Source organism: Xenopus laevis, chromosome 9_10L, assembly GCF_017654675.1.
Source record: "Xenopus laevis strain J_2021 chromosome 9_10L, Xenopus_laevis_v10.1, whole genome shotgun sequence".
NCBI classification, from domain to species: Eukaryota; Metazoa; Chordata; class Amphibia; order Anura; family Pipidae; genus Xenopus; species Xenopus laevis.
Window position 1 is genome coordinate 54,326,944 of NC_054387.1, and position 16,097 is coordinate 54,343,040.

The window sequence follows — 16,097 nt, forward strand, 5'->3', positions numbered from 1 at the left end:
TTAGGGTTTTGTCTTCATACACCTCTGACGGCAGGACAGAGAATTGAATTTTGGTACCTCCTTGTCCTTCCCACTGTCTATATAGTTCATCTCCACCTATATTGCTCAGTTCTTTTTCCTGCTTTGGAGGTAGAGGACAGTTAATTATTCTTATTTTTACATTTTTTTTACTTTTTAATTATTATTACTACACAGTGTCTCCGACATGGATGATCACTGGAGTTCTTACTCAATCCCAGGTTAAGGGGTACGCAGAGCTGTCCAGCTGGTACAAATCGGTAAAGGAGTACTGACAGACCTGTCAGGGCACTCAGAGCTGCCCTTAGACAGATAGTTCTCCTTATGGAAGTGCAAGGCACAAAAAGCTGCAGAGCTGCACATTACAGGTACAGAGACGGCGCAAAACTCCTACATAAATTACCTACATACAACAGCAAATACAAGCGGTAGACAATGGGGACCAAAGGTAGGGGACAATGAGTGAGATGCGCAGGTTGGTAACAAGCCGCATGGGAAAAACCACAAACCATCCAGTTGCTAGGCAACGCCTAACTTCTTCATCTGTGCACCAGACATTTTGCTCGCCAATCAAGGGACAGCGTAGGCGCGTCAAAGCATGCCGCAGTTACACTAGCCTCATAGCGGTTACAATATCAAGCAAAAAGACACTACACAGTACCTGCCTTAGCAAGTACAGAAGTAAGTGTGCAAACACTCTTTGAGAAAATCAGAGAATTTATTGCTCTGACTGCAAACCCACTTCAGAGAATTCAGCTATTACTGATCCACCAGTACTTCCCCACAAGTACCTCATAACGAACCCCCATAGAGTCAGGCCTCACCACTAATCACACCATCACCCAGAACAAGGCAAGATACTACTCAGGCAGAGGGTTATATAACCGTGCCTTGGGAATCTGACACAGCTGCACACACATCAGCACAAATACCAGCTCAGTTGTCCATGCCAGCTTCCTACAATGGATAATGAGAACAGTACAACCATCTCCTCCACAAGGGGGGCACAAAAGGAGGAGGGATTAGCCTCAGACACTGAGGGGGACGAGACACCAGGTCGGGAATCTGATATCTCAGACTCACAGCCACAGTCAGCATCTGAATATGAGGAAGAGGGGCCGTCAGACACAACCCCAGAAACATCCAAGAAACTACTAAGAGAAATGATGGAAAGTTTAGATATTGAGGATGAGACAGCAGCTCTTTCTAAGGCAGATAAGCTTCTAGGAGTCCAAAAGAAATATAAATTTGCCTTTCCAATTTTTAATTCAATCACACAAGCAATTGAGGTGGTATGGGCGTAACCGGATTGCTCTCATGCAACGATTCTTCAAAACCTACCCAGTACCTGAAGACCACCATAAGAGGTGGGACAGGGCACCTAAGATGGACTCGGCAGTTGCCCAACTATAGCCTTACCAGCAGAGGAAGCCGCATGGAGTCTGTTTTAAAACGATCTTATACACAGGCAGCTGCAATACTCAGACCTGCAGCAGCACCAGCGGGGCTAGCACGCACTGCCAAACATTGGGCACAAGAGTTAGCCAGGCATCCACCAACATCCAGGCAGCAACTGCAAATGGATGTGGAAAGATTATTCACACACTCTGAACTTCAGAAGCGGCAATGGAGATCACCAAATTGGCAGCCAAAACAACAGCAAATGCATTGGTAGCACGCAGAGCTCTATGGCTGACATTGGACAGGAGATACAGTGTCCAAGTTAAGAATATTATCTTTAAAATTCACGGGCGAATCATAGTGGAGGTTACAGATCCTTCATCAGGATAAAGCGATACTCAGAACCACACCAAAAGATGGTAACCATGCCATAAGAACCAGGATATACCATCTTTCTGCCCAAGACCGTCAAACGACAAAGAGAGGAGACTACATAAACTAGATGTGGTATGTGCATTCCGCACCTTCTGAAACTCTCCTTGTGTCCTACTCCTCCGCACACAAGGGAAAGGCTGTGTCGAATAGAACTATAGCAGGTTGGCTAGTTGACACTATTAACACAGTTTGTCAACAAGAACATTCTAGACCATTTGCAGTAAAAGCCTATTTCACAAGGGCTCTGCACAACATGGCAATGGCAGAGCAGATTTTTCAAGCAGCTACCTGGGTATCACCCAACTCATTTTTTAAGTTTTACAAGTTGAACGGTTATGCTTCTCCGTGGCCACGTTTGGTCGAAAAGTTCTATAGGCCGCAGTAGCAGAATAATCATAATTACTGGGCCATACAAACTGAAATTACCCACCCATGAGAGGGACAGCTTTTGGATATCTCCTAATGTCTGCACTGACAGGAGGACCGACTAGAGAAAAAGGGATTTTATACTCACCGAAAAATCCTTTTCTAGTAGGCCCAAAAGTCCCACTCAGCCTAATTTTAGTGTGGGCACAGGGACCTCTTTCTCACTATCCTTTCTAACGGTGTCTCTCTCAGTCGTTGTAAAATCTACAACGACTGAGCTTGACAACGAAACTGAGGAATGTAGTTGGAGACGAACTATATAGATAGTGGGAGGGACAAGGAGGTACCAAAATTAAATTCTCTGTCCTGCCTCCAAAGGTGTATGACAGGGGTGTCCAAACTACGGCCCGCGGGCCAAATGCGGCCCGATATCCATTTTTAATTGGCCCGCAGCGTGCAAATATCCCTCCCCCCTCTCAGCATCCATAAAAAAAAAGTTTCCTACCACGGCGTCATTGAGGGGCGGAACCTACAGTGCTTCAGTGTAGACTCGAGGAAGCTTGTCCTACACTCCGCCCTCCCCTCCCCGTGACTGGAGTTTAGTGTAGTGCGGGGAGGGAGGGGGAGCCAGTAAACAAACTGAAAGCATGGCTCCAACTGCTGCCTAACCTGGCCTGGATTTCCTGCATGATCTCATGAACTGTGAGTAAAACTGCTCGGTGCTTGGCTTGGGGGAGGGGTGGATTTAGTGAGGCTGCAGCCGGGCAAGGGAGTCAGTTACAGATCGAGTGTGTGTTACTGTGTGTGTGTCTATCTGTATGTGTGCCACTGTGTGTGTGTGTCATTGTATGTGTGTGTGTGTGTGTGTGTCATTGTATGTGTGTGTGTGTGTGTGTGTGTGTGTGTGTGTGTTTGTATATCTGTCTGTATGTGTTTCACTGTGTGTGTGTGTGTGTGTGTGTGTGTGTGTGTGTGTGTGTCACTGTATGTTTGTGTGCCTCACTGTATGTGTGTGTGTCTGTCTGTATGTGTGTCACTGTGTGTGTGTGTGTATGTCATTGTGTGTGTGTGTGTGTGTGTATCTGTATGTGTGTGTGTGTCTGTGTGTGTTACTATATGTATGTGTTTCACTGTGTGTGTGTCACTGTATGTGTCTGTGTGTGTGTGTGTGTCTGTATGTGTGTCACTGTGTGTGTGTGTCACTGTGTGTGTGTGTGTGTGTCTGTATGTGTGTCACTGTGTGTGTGTATCTGTCTGTATGTGTGTCACTGTGTGTGTGTGTGTATCTGTCTGTGTGTTTGTATGTGTGTGTTACTTATTTAAAATTTGTAAAATGAACATGGTAATCAGGGGGTGTGGCCACAAAATGGGCGTGTCCACAGTGAGTGGCCCGGCTGTTTGTATATTTTACCGCATATGGCCCTTGGTGAAAAAAGTTTGGACACCCCTGGTGTATGAAGACATAACCCTAACGCTTGCAATGACATTTCAGGCCTACTAGAAAAGGATTTTTTCGTGAGTATAAAATCCCTTTTTGTCAAGCACTCACTGATGACACTTGTATTTTTCAGGATGATCGTGTGCAACCAAGTGATGAAGTGCATCTTGGATAAAATCGACAAGGAGGAAAAACAAGCCGCCAAGAAGAGGAAGCGCGAGGAGAGTGTAGAGCAGAAGAGATGCAAACAAAATGCCAGCAAGCTCTCAGCCCTGCTGTTTAAGCACAAAGAGCAGCTCAAGGCAGAGATTCTAAAGAAGAGAGCACTTTTGGACAAGGACCTACAGATAGAGGTGCAGGTAGGCCATTGTGTCCTGACCCTGTATTGCAGAAGTGTGTTCTCGTACAGGTAGGGGACCTGTTATCAAGAATGCTTGGGACCTGGGGTTTTCCCCATAAGGGGTCTCTCTGTTATTTGTATCACCATACGTTATCTACTAAAAAAAGATTATTAAAACTTTAATTAACACAATAGGATGGATTTGCCTCCAAAAAGGATTAATTATATCTTAGTTAGGATCAAGTACAAGGTACTGTTTTCTATTACAGAGAAAAAGGAAATCATTTCTAAAAATTTGATCTATTTGTTTAAAATGGAGACTAGAGAGACGGCCTTCTTTTAATTCGGAGCTTTCTGGATAAGTGCCATATAATGGATCCTATATCTTTTATATCTGTTATCTGTATAGCTATGCCATCCTTAACATTTTTTTTTTTTACAGGAAGAACTAAAGAAAGATCTTGACAAAATACAAAAAGAGAAGGAGAGAGAGGAAGCTGCTGCCGCCGCCGCTGCAGCTGCTGCTGCGGCTGCCATCCCAACTACACCACCATTGCCCTCTCCTCCTCCACAAAACACACAGGGTGCAAACTCTCCAGTGGCCATGTCACCTCCTGCATCTTCCCACAAAAGGAAAAGAGACGAGGATAAAGAGCCCATCCCTTCTAAGTCCAAGAAGAAGAAAATGATTTCTACTACCTCAAAGGAATCTAAAAAAGACAACAAGATTTACTGCATCTGCAAGACTCCGTACGATGAATCCAAGTGAGTTACTAACCGAGCATGTGCTCTGTCTCAATCACTTGTACCTCCGTTCATTTTAATGCCTTTAGTTCAAAGGGAAGAACCCAAAATGTGTTGTGTCCAAGTAAACAAAGTGATTGGTTGTTAACACAAGATAACAGCTGCCTGGTAGATCTAAGAACAACACTCAATAGTAAAAACCCATGTCCCACTGAGACACATTCAGTTACATTGAGATGGAAAAACAGCCGCCTGCCAGAAAGCATTTCTCTCCTAAAGTGCAGGCACAAGTCACATGACCAGGGGCAGCTGGGAAATTGACAAAATGTCTAGCCCCATGTCAGATTTCAAAATTGAATATAAAAAAATCTGTTTGCTCTTTTGAGAAATGGATTTCAGTGCATAAGTCTGCTGGAGCAGCACTATTAACTGATTAGTTCAACGATGGAAGTGATTCTAGGCACTTTTCAGCCAAGGGCCCATGGGAAACAAGCACATAAAGATCATTAATCCTAGTCCCGTTTCTCACACAACATCTGTCATCATTCCCAATTGATGCAGCATAACAACCTAGGGTGTATGTGACCCTACTTTATTTTAACCCTTTGTTAACTTAGTAAAAAAATGAAACCTTCTATATATCACTGTAGGTTTTTCCAGGGAGACTGGACGTATTACTCTGTCAAGTCTAATCTGCACCCAAGAGATGTTATTTTATAAAAAAAAAAAAAAACAAAAAAAAAAATAACTGGTATGCTTCAGATTGGAGCTGACCCAAAGAATTACACTTTAGCTGAACTTGCAGCTCCATGATTCAACCCTAGTAACTGCATTAAGGGTGACTGTGGCTCCCTGCTGTTTTCGTTATGCAGCTGGCATACAGAAGTGAGAATAAAATGTATTCCATGTACCTGCCTTTGTGACCTCTTAGTGACTTGCCAAATCAAGCTCACATTTGCATTGGTTCTGTTTATCCATTTATGGTCTGTACCAACATTTCATCTGAGAATGGCTGAATGTAGCTAGAGGTTGATCTGTTACAACTAGAATGCATACTTTGATGTTTGATTTTTGGGTGGCATAAGTTAAATCTGTATATTTGTGCTGTGGAGACATAGGAGGCACTAGGGCGAATCTCCAGCCTTCATGGCAAAATACACCTTTCACTGTGGCTGCAGTCATGAATTTATGTTCATTACTTAAGATGTTTAACTTAATACAGCATAGAAAACATGTTAATCATCAGCTAGTTATTGTTGCCCAAAGGCTGACTGTCGTTCTATAAATACTCAGGGAAAGCACAGTCTTTCATTTTAGCTACTGTAGGGTCGATCTGACAGTTTTCTGCCAGTGCAAAAGTAAGAGCTCTCTGTTCTTACTGGGTCTGGAACTGAGCTCCCCTTTTGGGCTAGCTATATAGCACATGAACCTTATGGTGAATATCATGGCTGCTGGAAAGTCGACCATTGTGTGAAAGGTGGGCCTGTGTGAGGAGCTGGATGTTGGTGTGATTATCCTTTGCTTAAAGGGATGGTTCACCTTTACCTTAACTTTTAGTATGTTATAGAGTGGCTAATTCTTAGCAACCTTTCAACTGGTTTTCATTTTTTCATATTCTAGTTTCTTGTTAAAACCAATGCATGGTTGCTAGGGCAATTTGGACCCTAGCAACCAGATGGCTGACTGCCAACTGGAGAGCTGCTGAATAAAAATATAAATGACTCAAAAAACACAAATAATAAAAAATTAAAACCAACTGTAAATTGTCTCAGAATATCACTTTTTACATCATACTAAAAGTTAATTTAAAGGTGAACAACCCCTTTAAAGTGCTAGATCCTTCAAAGCTCATTGCCACAACTAAACCAGTTGTTAAATCAATTCAGCACTATTTCTGGGTTTAAGATAAATAGCTATAAATCGCAGGCCCTACCAATTAAAATGCACCCCACAGAGAAAAAAATACTACAGACTAATCTTGACTATCAATGGCAAGAACAAGCTAGTAAATATTTGGGAATACAGCTCACTGCCATTTATAACTCCCTATATGAGAAAAATTATGCACCTCTGCTCTCAACTCTAAAGACAAACTTACAGACCTGGAGAAGCTTCAGTTTATCAAGTTTGGCCGCATCTCAGCAGTAAAGATGACACTGCTACCTAAAATCTTATATCTTTTCCAGGTTCTTCCAGTGCACTTCCTAGAAAGAGTAGCCAATTCTTTACAAAAATCCATCACACAATTTATCTGAATATAAAAAGTACCCCAGAATCAAATTAGATATAATGACCATAAACCATAGGGGGGAACTGGGTGTGCCCCACATATTTCGATATTATATGGTAGCAAGACACTCTGACATAATCATGATGCACAGATGCCCAGCAATGCTGTGGTTAAACATTGAAAATGCTAGCCTAACTCCCCTATTATTAGACCAGATTATCTGGGTGCCCGAAAGGACAGGAGAACACTCGGGGAACTCCCCCCGACAACAAATCACTTTATACAACTCTGGGATAAATACAGGGAGAAGTTGCATCTATCCCCACGAGGCACCTTGTTTTGCTACTTCCTAGTGAATAAAAGGTCCCCCCCAGGTGCAGACTTGAAAGCTTTCCTCCCTTGGATCACTTGTAAGGTTCTATTATGCCCTAAAGCTGGCCATAGACGAGCAGAATATCGGACAAACAATCGGTCGGTGCCCTTTCTTGACCTGCCACTAACCATTCAGATAAAATAAAGCAGCAAAGAGAACAAACCAGGCGATGTCCTGCCCGTCACAGCAATCGTGTGAAAGTATGCCTGACAAATTCTTCTGGGAAGCTCACAGCACTACATGCAGAGATATTATTGTCAGCCAACAAAAATCTTTTAACCTGGCTGATCGTCCAAACAGCTGATCTCCATGGGATGAAAAATGTCGGGACTCTCCACACACAGTCCGAAAATTGTACGAATTGAGGATCAATTGCGTCTATGGCCAGCTTAAACTAGTCACAGAGCGGGACATACGGACATTTCAAGATACCAAAGAAAATTTCCAAATACCGACTAGCCAGTTTTTCAGGTATCTGCAGATCCACCATTTTATATTTCAGACTTTACAAAGTGGCAGCTCTCAGCTGGCTCCTACACTTTTTGAGATTTTATCTAATACTTCAGAGCAGAACACCCATTTGATATCTTTGCTATACAAGAATCTAGCAGCGGACAACACTACTCTTGTACAACCACACATGACCAAATGGGAAGGAGATATGCAGGAGGTAATCTCGCCAGCAAAATGGCAGATCATCTGGGACAAGGCTAACAAAACATCAGTATGTGCAATTATAATGGAAAGGGCCTACAAATTGCTATTTAGATGGTATTACACACCCACGAAGTTGGCCCATATCTCAAGCAATACCCTCTCCCCACAGTGCTTTGGGGGATGTCTAGAGAGAGGCACATTTTACCACATGTGGTGGACGTATAAGGTTTTTAAAGAATTTTGGCAAATGGTAGCCCATACTTTGTCAGCTATTTTTAAAGATCCCATAGAGCCCAACCCTCAGTCCTTTCTCCTGAAACAACAAATTGGCAACACATATACTGAAGGCAGCAAAAATGCACCGGGCAGCTAACTGGAAGAGTACCTCCCTCCCAAGTCAACAAGCCCTCATCACCAAAGTTAAATGGGTCAGAACAATGGAAACTATTAGGACATACATCATTCCCACTTGCAATAAAGAAAGAAACATTACCTAAATGTTGTACAATTTCATATGATGAGACTGTATATTATTGGTAAAGTTCACAAGTTTGTACTGTCATTATGCAGTATACCTGTTACATAATGACTCTTGGTTTAAAAAAACATCTGACTGTAACTTGCATGTAAAATTCAATAAATATTCAAAAAAAAAAAAAAAAATTCAACCAAAACCAAATCCCAGCCCAAAACTAGCCAAGAGGCACTTCAAAAGTAGCCCAAAATAGCATAATATGTGCATTGAAAAAAAGTCTAAAAGTGCTAGATTCTGCAAGGCATGGTTAATCTCTTGATGTAAGAGACTATGTTACTCTCAAGTGCTGGTTAAGATCATAATTGCATTATTGGAACCTTTGGGAGAGTATCAGAACTATTTTATACACATTCATCTCACAGTAACTCCTCTGTTCTGGATCCATGTGCTGTGCCTCATGTTGCCTCACTTGTTTTTTTTCATGCATGATTGCACATTCTCACTGTGTTCTTCCTGTGTTTGTTAGAGTCCTGTGTTTGGCCAGTTCATACAGAGGTCCAGCAATCTTATATATTCTGCTTATTTTGTCCAAGGCAGGACAGATAGAGCCATGAGGAATTACCAGCATCAGTGAGAATTCAGATCCTATCACCTAATGTATGTTCTATGTGCTGTACTGTCACATTATGTAGTAAGTATGGGTGTGCAGAGCTCCCAGTACAGGAGGCGTTAGGAGTTAAAGTTGTGTTTGCAGGAGTTCCATTCTCATGTCCATCGTTCAAGTGCCTGTGATATTGTGCAGAAAGGACTCAGTTGTGCTTAATTCAGTGAGGGGCTTATGTGTGAGTGAATGGAAATGCCTTGCTTGTGTTTTTGTATGTTCCATAGATCATCCTTTAACTGGGCACATGTCCGTTAGTGGCAATTTTAACATCCCAGATTGCCTTAATTCATTTTTGAAGGATTTTTCTGGGGATTGTAGTCCAGCAACATCTGGGAACCCAAAATTAAGAACCAGAGCATTAACATTATTTCGCATTTTTTTAGTTGTATTAAAAGGAAGGATTTGGCATCCCCCCCCCTGCAGCATTGTCTTGTCTACCTGTGGAGTTGTTGTCTATGGGCACAGGGGCGCCTCTTAAGCACCACTTCTGCTGCCCATGTTGTGATACAGTCATATGAAAAAGTTTGGGTATGTCTTTCATTTCCCAGGAACATCTGAGTACTGGGGTGTTTTCTCAGCAATTTTTTCAAACAGAATTTTAATGAAGCAGTGTTCAATTGTATGAAATTAAATCAAATGTTAAAAAATGGCTCTGCAAAAATGTGGGCACCCTTGTAATTTTGCTAATTTGAATGCATGTAACTGCTCAGTACTAAATACTGGCAACACCAAATTGGTTGGATTAGCTTGTTAAGCCTTGAACTTCATAGGCAGGTGTGTCCAATCATGAGAAAATGTATTTAATGTGGCCAATTGAAAGTTGTGCTTCTGTTTAACTCTCCTCTGAAGAGTGACAACATGGAGATCCATAAAGCAACTGTCAAAAGATCTGAAAACATGATGATTGTTCAGTATTATGGTTTAGGGGAAGGCTACAAAAAGCTATCTCAGAGGTTTAAACTGTCAGTTTCAACTATAAGGAATGTAATCAGGAAATGGAAGGCCACAGGCACAGTTGCTGTAAAACCCAGGTCTGGCAGACCAATAATAATACAGGAGGGGCATAGGTGGAGGATTGTGAGAATAGTTAAAGACATCTCAAAGATCTCCTCCAAAGACCTGTAAGAACATCTTGCTGCAGATGGTGTATCTGTACATCGTTATACAATTCAGTGCAATTGGCACAAAGAACATCTGTATGGCAGGGTGATGAGAAAGAAGCCCTTTGTGCACTCACGCCACAGTTGCTTGTTGTATGCAAAAGCTCATTTAGACAAGCCGCAGTTATTTTGGAACAAAGTGCTTTGCACTGATGAGACAAAAATTTAGTTATTTGGTCATAACAAAATGTGTTCTTTATGGCTGAAGAAGAACACCGCATTCCAAGAAAAACCCCTGCTACCTACTGTCAAATTTGCTGGAGGTTCCATCATGCTGTGGGCTGTGTAGCTAGTTCAGGGACTGGGGCCCTTGTTAAAGTTGAGGGTCGGATGAATTCAACCCAATATCAACAACATTTTTTCAGGATAATGTTTAAGCATTGGTCACAAGTTGAATTTACGCAGGGGTTGGATATGCCAACAAGACAATGACCCTAAACACACTTCGAAATCTACAAAGGCATTTATGCAGAGGGAGAAGTACAATATTCTGGAATGGCCTCACAGTCCCCCGACTTGAATATCATCGGAAATATATGGGATGATTTGAAGCAGACTGTCCATGCTCGGCAGCCATCAAATTTAACTGGACTGGAGAGATTTTGTATGGACGAATGGTCAAAAAAACCGCCATCCAGAATCCAGACACTCATCAAAGGCTATAGAAGGAGTAGAAATGAGGCTCAACTAAGTATTGATGTAATATCTCTGTCGGGTGCCCAAATTTATGCACCTGTCTAATAAACAAAACTCCAAAGAATTAAGAGGGGTTCCCAAACTTTTTCATATGAGTGTATATGCTAATCTGAAAGGTTGCTGCCAATGGAAGCCCTGTCTCAAATGTGGTAATGGCACCCAGCAAGTACGTAATTTCTAATGGTGAATCCTCCAAGCCAAAAAAAAAATATATATATATATATTTCTCAAAAATCCCCAAAATACTGCGCTCACAGGACTTTACTTAGTGCAAAAGAATTTTCGTTTATTTCAAGGTTTCGGCTTCTAACTCAAGCGGTCATCACGAAGTGCCAAGGCATTGAAGGCATTTTTGAGTGCACCAGCATATATTTTACAATTGGGGTTACTTTATTCACTATATAATACACAAAAGCCATGAATATCCTGTAAATTATATCCTTATAAATGGTGAGTTCTGATGTCATCAGTTATAAACGGTGAGTTCTGATGTCATTTCTGTCACATGACTCATTGAAATTTGTGTATTATAATAAATAAAGTACCCCCAGTTGTAAAATATGAGGATATCAGAAGTTACCTCGGAGTTCCATGACCTGTATAAAAACACTCGGCCTTCGGCCTCGTGTTTTTATATGGTCATGAAACTCCTCGGTAACTTATAATATCCCTATATTTTACAAAAGGGGGTACTTTATTCACTATATAATGTACAGTGTGTCCCAAAGCCTGCTATAACTTCTGCAAATACAGCATGGCGGCATTTTGCTCTTCTGCAAATACAGTGATGTGAGACTGGATTGCCTGCAAGTCGACTTTACATCTCCTGCAGTCCAGTCCCGCTGTGTTGTTTTTGCAAAAGTGCCCAGTCCTATCAGCTTATTTAAAACATTTATTTAACATTATTGTCAAGGCAACTTGGAAAAAAATTGCCAGGTCACAGCACCTGGCTAAAAGCCCCTGGCCAGATTTCTGGTTCCCAGGAGAGATTCCCAATTAGAGTGTAACCCAGGAAGCACCAGGTTGATTAATAAACTTGCGCATTATGTGTAATAGAATGGGTGTGAGTTGATCTTTATTATGTGTGCTAGCTTGCATGGAGTAAATGACTGCCATGTCATCTTATTGTGACCTTTTTAGGTTCTATATTGGCTGTGAGCTATGTGGTAACTGGTTTCATGGAGAATGTGTTGGAATCACAGAGAAAGAAGCCAAGAAAGTGGATGTGTACATCTGTAATGATTGTAAACGGCCACAAGAGGGCAACAGTGAGGAGTTGTATTGTATCTGCAGAACGCCTTATGATGATTCACAGTGAGTCTTATCCTTGGCCATTGTATTGTCCTGGCTTTAGTTATGTGCAGCAGACTGTACAGTTGCTTTTCCGTGGACTGCTTTGATGTCCTTATTCCCTACCCTCTGGCTGTTTGACTTTCATCCTGCTAGTCCACAGCAATATACTGTATAATAGGCAAAGAAGAGTTCTCATTTCTGTTTCACTAACACAAAATGCATGATTCTCAGTTATTGGTATCACAGAACCCCATGTAGATCAGGAGCTCTTATTTGGGTGGTTTGAAGGTTTAGCTCTGTTATTCCAAAGACAATCCCCAGCCCTGTATGTAAAGCAGTGTAGCAGGCAGAAATGTTACCGGTAGTTATTAAAGATCCATTATACTCTTTATAGTTTTTAATCTGAACGGTCATAGTTTTATACTCTTTCTATTGGCTATGAGCAGTTTAGGGGGCTGTCCCTGCTGTATTGTGCTTAGTACAGAGGAGAATACTTATGCTGCCATGGATTTATGGTATCTCTCTGTACAGGCTATGAGCAAACCTAGTGGGCTGTTCCTGTTGAATTGTGCTTAGTACAGAGGAATACCTATGTTGTCATCATTTTAATGTATCTCTCTCTGTACAGACTATGAGCAATCCTATGGGATTCTTCCTTCTAAATAATGCTTAGTATGAGAAATACCTACGCTTGCATGGTTTTAGGATAGCTCTCTGTACAGCATTGTTACCTAAAGCAACACTAACTACGTTGATTTTGAGCAAAGTTAGGGGACTCTTCCTAGTGTATCAGGGAAAAGCGTTGCTGACGGTTTTCCATTTGCGAAATCCACAACACTGTTTCTATGACAGACTAACAGCATCAAATGATGCTTACCCAAGGCTGAAACTGCCAGCAGAATAAGTAACAAGTGCACAAAGAATAGGAAAACCAAGTAAGAGGAAAGTAACAAAATATTTTCCAATTCATATTTCCATTAGACAAACAAAATAGTTTTGTATGGTTTTTTTGTACGGTATTTACTAACCCTCCCTCTGGGACCTGAGCAAACCTGAAGGGTTCTTTTTCTCCCTTCTATGCAACTACGGGAGCACTCTAATAGGCTGAAGATCTATATAAACATGGCGCATGGGGTGGGCATATAGAAGTCCAGTTACTAGGGCCAGCATGCTAATAAGAACCGCGCTTGTCATCTGTGCTAAATGTGCGCCCACAATTCTCTAGGGCCATCAGCTTGCTGATTTGCTGTTTTGATGTTCTGGTGCTGAATGGGTCAGTCTGTATCCATGCTTATTTTCATTGAAATTCTAGTTTTGGTTACTTTTTTCTTTGAGAATATGAACCCAACTATTATCTTGCAGATTTTATATTGGCTGTGACCGTTGCCAGAACTGGTTTCACGGGCGCTGCGTTGGCATTCTGCAAGGTGAAGCTGACTACATTGATGAATATGTGTGCCCGCAATGCCAGTCAACAGAGGACGCCATGACGGTGCTCAGTCCCTTAACAGACAAAGATTATGAAGGACTGAAGCGTGTTTTGCGATCACTACAGGTGAGGAATCCCTGTTTGTCAGTCGTTGTGGCTTTCTTTCGCTTATTATATCTGTTACATTGTTTGTGTTTTACACTGCAGGGGCAGATGGGAGTTGCTGTATCCTGCAACACTGTTAGGGTCAAATCTGCATGGGAGGGACAATTATACTTAAAGGATAATGAAAGGTTAAAACTAAGTAAGCCTTATCAGAAGCTTCCAGCTAAATATACCAGTAAACCCTCAAAGTAATGCTGCTCTGAGTCAAAATAAACACTGCATTTCTTTCCTCCTATTGTGTGCACATGGACTTCTGTATCAGACTTCCTGCCTTCAGCTTAAACCTCCTTGCCCTGGGCGTGAGCATGCTCAGTTTGCTCCTCTCCCCCCCCTTCTCTGCTGTAATTTGAGCCTAGAACTATAAGTGAGCAGGGAGAGACTCAGGCAGGAACTGATGTAACGCCAAGCTAATACTGCAGCTGCTATCCTAAACAAACAGAGAGTTTCTAGAGCTTTTTACTCAGGTATGGTAAAACATTCTACAGAATAAATATAGCATTCTAGCTTGTACTATTGCAGCTAATCTATTGGCAATAAAATGCCTTCAGAGTTTGCCTTCTACTTTAAAGCTCCTCTGACACCCATAGAAGTTAGTGGGCAGCAAATCATAACCCCTTCTAATAAAAAGCATTTCCTTGACCTGCCATTGGAAACAGGAATCTTAACTTGATCCTGATGAGGAGGCAGTGGAGGGTTAACACAAGAAACAATCATAACATTGCCTTTGCATACTATTTATAATCATCAACATGACCTATAGGTAACTCTAATGTACATTAATATATGACATTTTTTTGTCAGTATCACTTTAAACTACTGTGTCCTCACCAATATGGGCACCACCTGTGTCTGAGATAGTTTAATGTCATTCACATACGACTGTTGTGTTGTTATTGAACTAAATCCTCAGGCCCTTCTATCCTACTGAATTATCTCTCTCCTGACAGTCTCACAAAATGGCCTGGCCTTTCCAAGAACCTGTGGATCCTGGAGATGCGCCAGATTATTATGGAGTTATCAAGGAGCCAATGGGTAAGTAGTTGTACCATCAAAAGCTCCCCATGATCATGTATGTGATGCTGCTGCTGCACAATGTCTATTTCAAAAACATGAGGTCAATTTGCATTTGTTTTAGCCATGCTTGGGGTTTCCTATTTGCAAATAGCTGCCGTATAGAGATTATTAAATAATTTGGACTTGTAGTGCATTTTGTATTTATGCCAATCGGGTTCTTAGATCCAAGTTTAAAGGAAATCTATACCCCCCAAACAATGTAGGTCTCTATAAAAATATAAACAGCTCATATGTAAAACCCTGCTTCATGTAAATAAACCATTTTCATAATAATGTACTTTTCTAGTAGTATGTGCCATTGGGTCATTGGGTGATCATAAACAGAAAATTGCCATTTTAAAAAATAAGGGCCGCCCCCTGGGATCATACGATTCACTGTACACACAAACATACCAACAAACCATACTTGTTAGGTCACATGAGCCAATTAACAGACAGAGTTCTGTCTTTTGCTTCTATACTTCTTTTTCTGTTACATTTAGAGTTGTAGTATTTCTGGTCAGGTGATCACACAGACCATCACAAAATGGTGGCTCAAGGCAAGATATGTAAAAGGACAATATTTACTTAAATATATACACCAGTTTAGTAAGATTCTTTAATATGTCACTTATATGATATAATCTGTTGCTTAAGTGTTCATTTTGGTGGTATAGTTTTCATTTAATCCTTGTTGATTAATTGGCATTGAGACAGGTAGTGATTGTTCCATCATGCAGTACAATTTTGTTTCTCTTTCTCCACCAGGAGGCTGTTAAAGCTTAGTTACCCCATCAGCTATTTTATTGCACTCAGCTGGGTTACAGGAAAGATAAATATAGAAGGAATTTGCACACAGAGTCCAATTAGTGTTTGTTCATGTACACGTCCATGTTGGACGCTTCTGTGATCATGGCTGTTATGACCAACCCTCCAAATGACCTTTCAGCATGGTGTTGAGTGTGTATTGCAAGACAAAATGCAGTTTTTCTTTCTTTTTCTGCAAATCTTGGCATTTTAATTACCCTTAAAGGAGTTGTTCACCTTCCAACACTTTTTTCAGTTGTTTTCATATAGTTCACCAGAAATAATGAGTTTTTTTCAATTATTTTATTTTTTGTATTGTGGCAGTTTTTCTAATATTTAAGGCCCACATAACA

At 41.3% G+C, this 16,097-nt stretch overlaps 1 protein-coding gene across 7 annotated transcripts in view; it reads left to right on the forward strand.

Annotated features, from left to right (window-relative positions):
• The window catches only part of bptf.L (bromodomain PHD finger transcription factor L homeolog), a 69,414-nt gene that overhangs the window by 48,959 nt on the left and 4,358 nt on the right, over positions 1-16,097 (forward strand). For 5 of the 7 annotated variants that reach the window (XM_018235525.2, XM_018235523.2, XM_018235524.2 and 2 more), the window contains exons 26-30: positions 3,792-4,017; positions 4,441-4,763; positions 12,138-12,311; positions 13,653-13,845; positions 14,832-14,916. In XM_018235525.2, the coding sequence (XP_018091014.1) occupies positions 3,792-4,017; positions 4,441-4,763; positions 12,138-12,311; positions 13,653-13,845; positions 14,832-14,916 (1,001 nt within the window). The remainder of the gene's footprint in view (positions 1-3,791; positions 4,018-4,440; positions 4,764-12,137; positions 12,312-13,652; positions 13,846-14,831; positions 14,917-16,097) is intronic. The other 2 variants (XM_018235528.2, XM_018235530.2) reach the window with 1 other exon arrangement.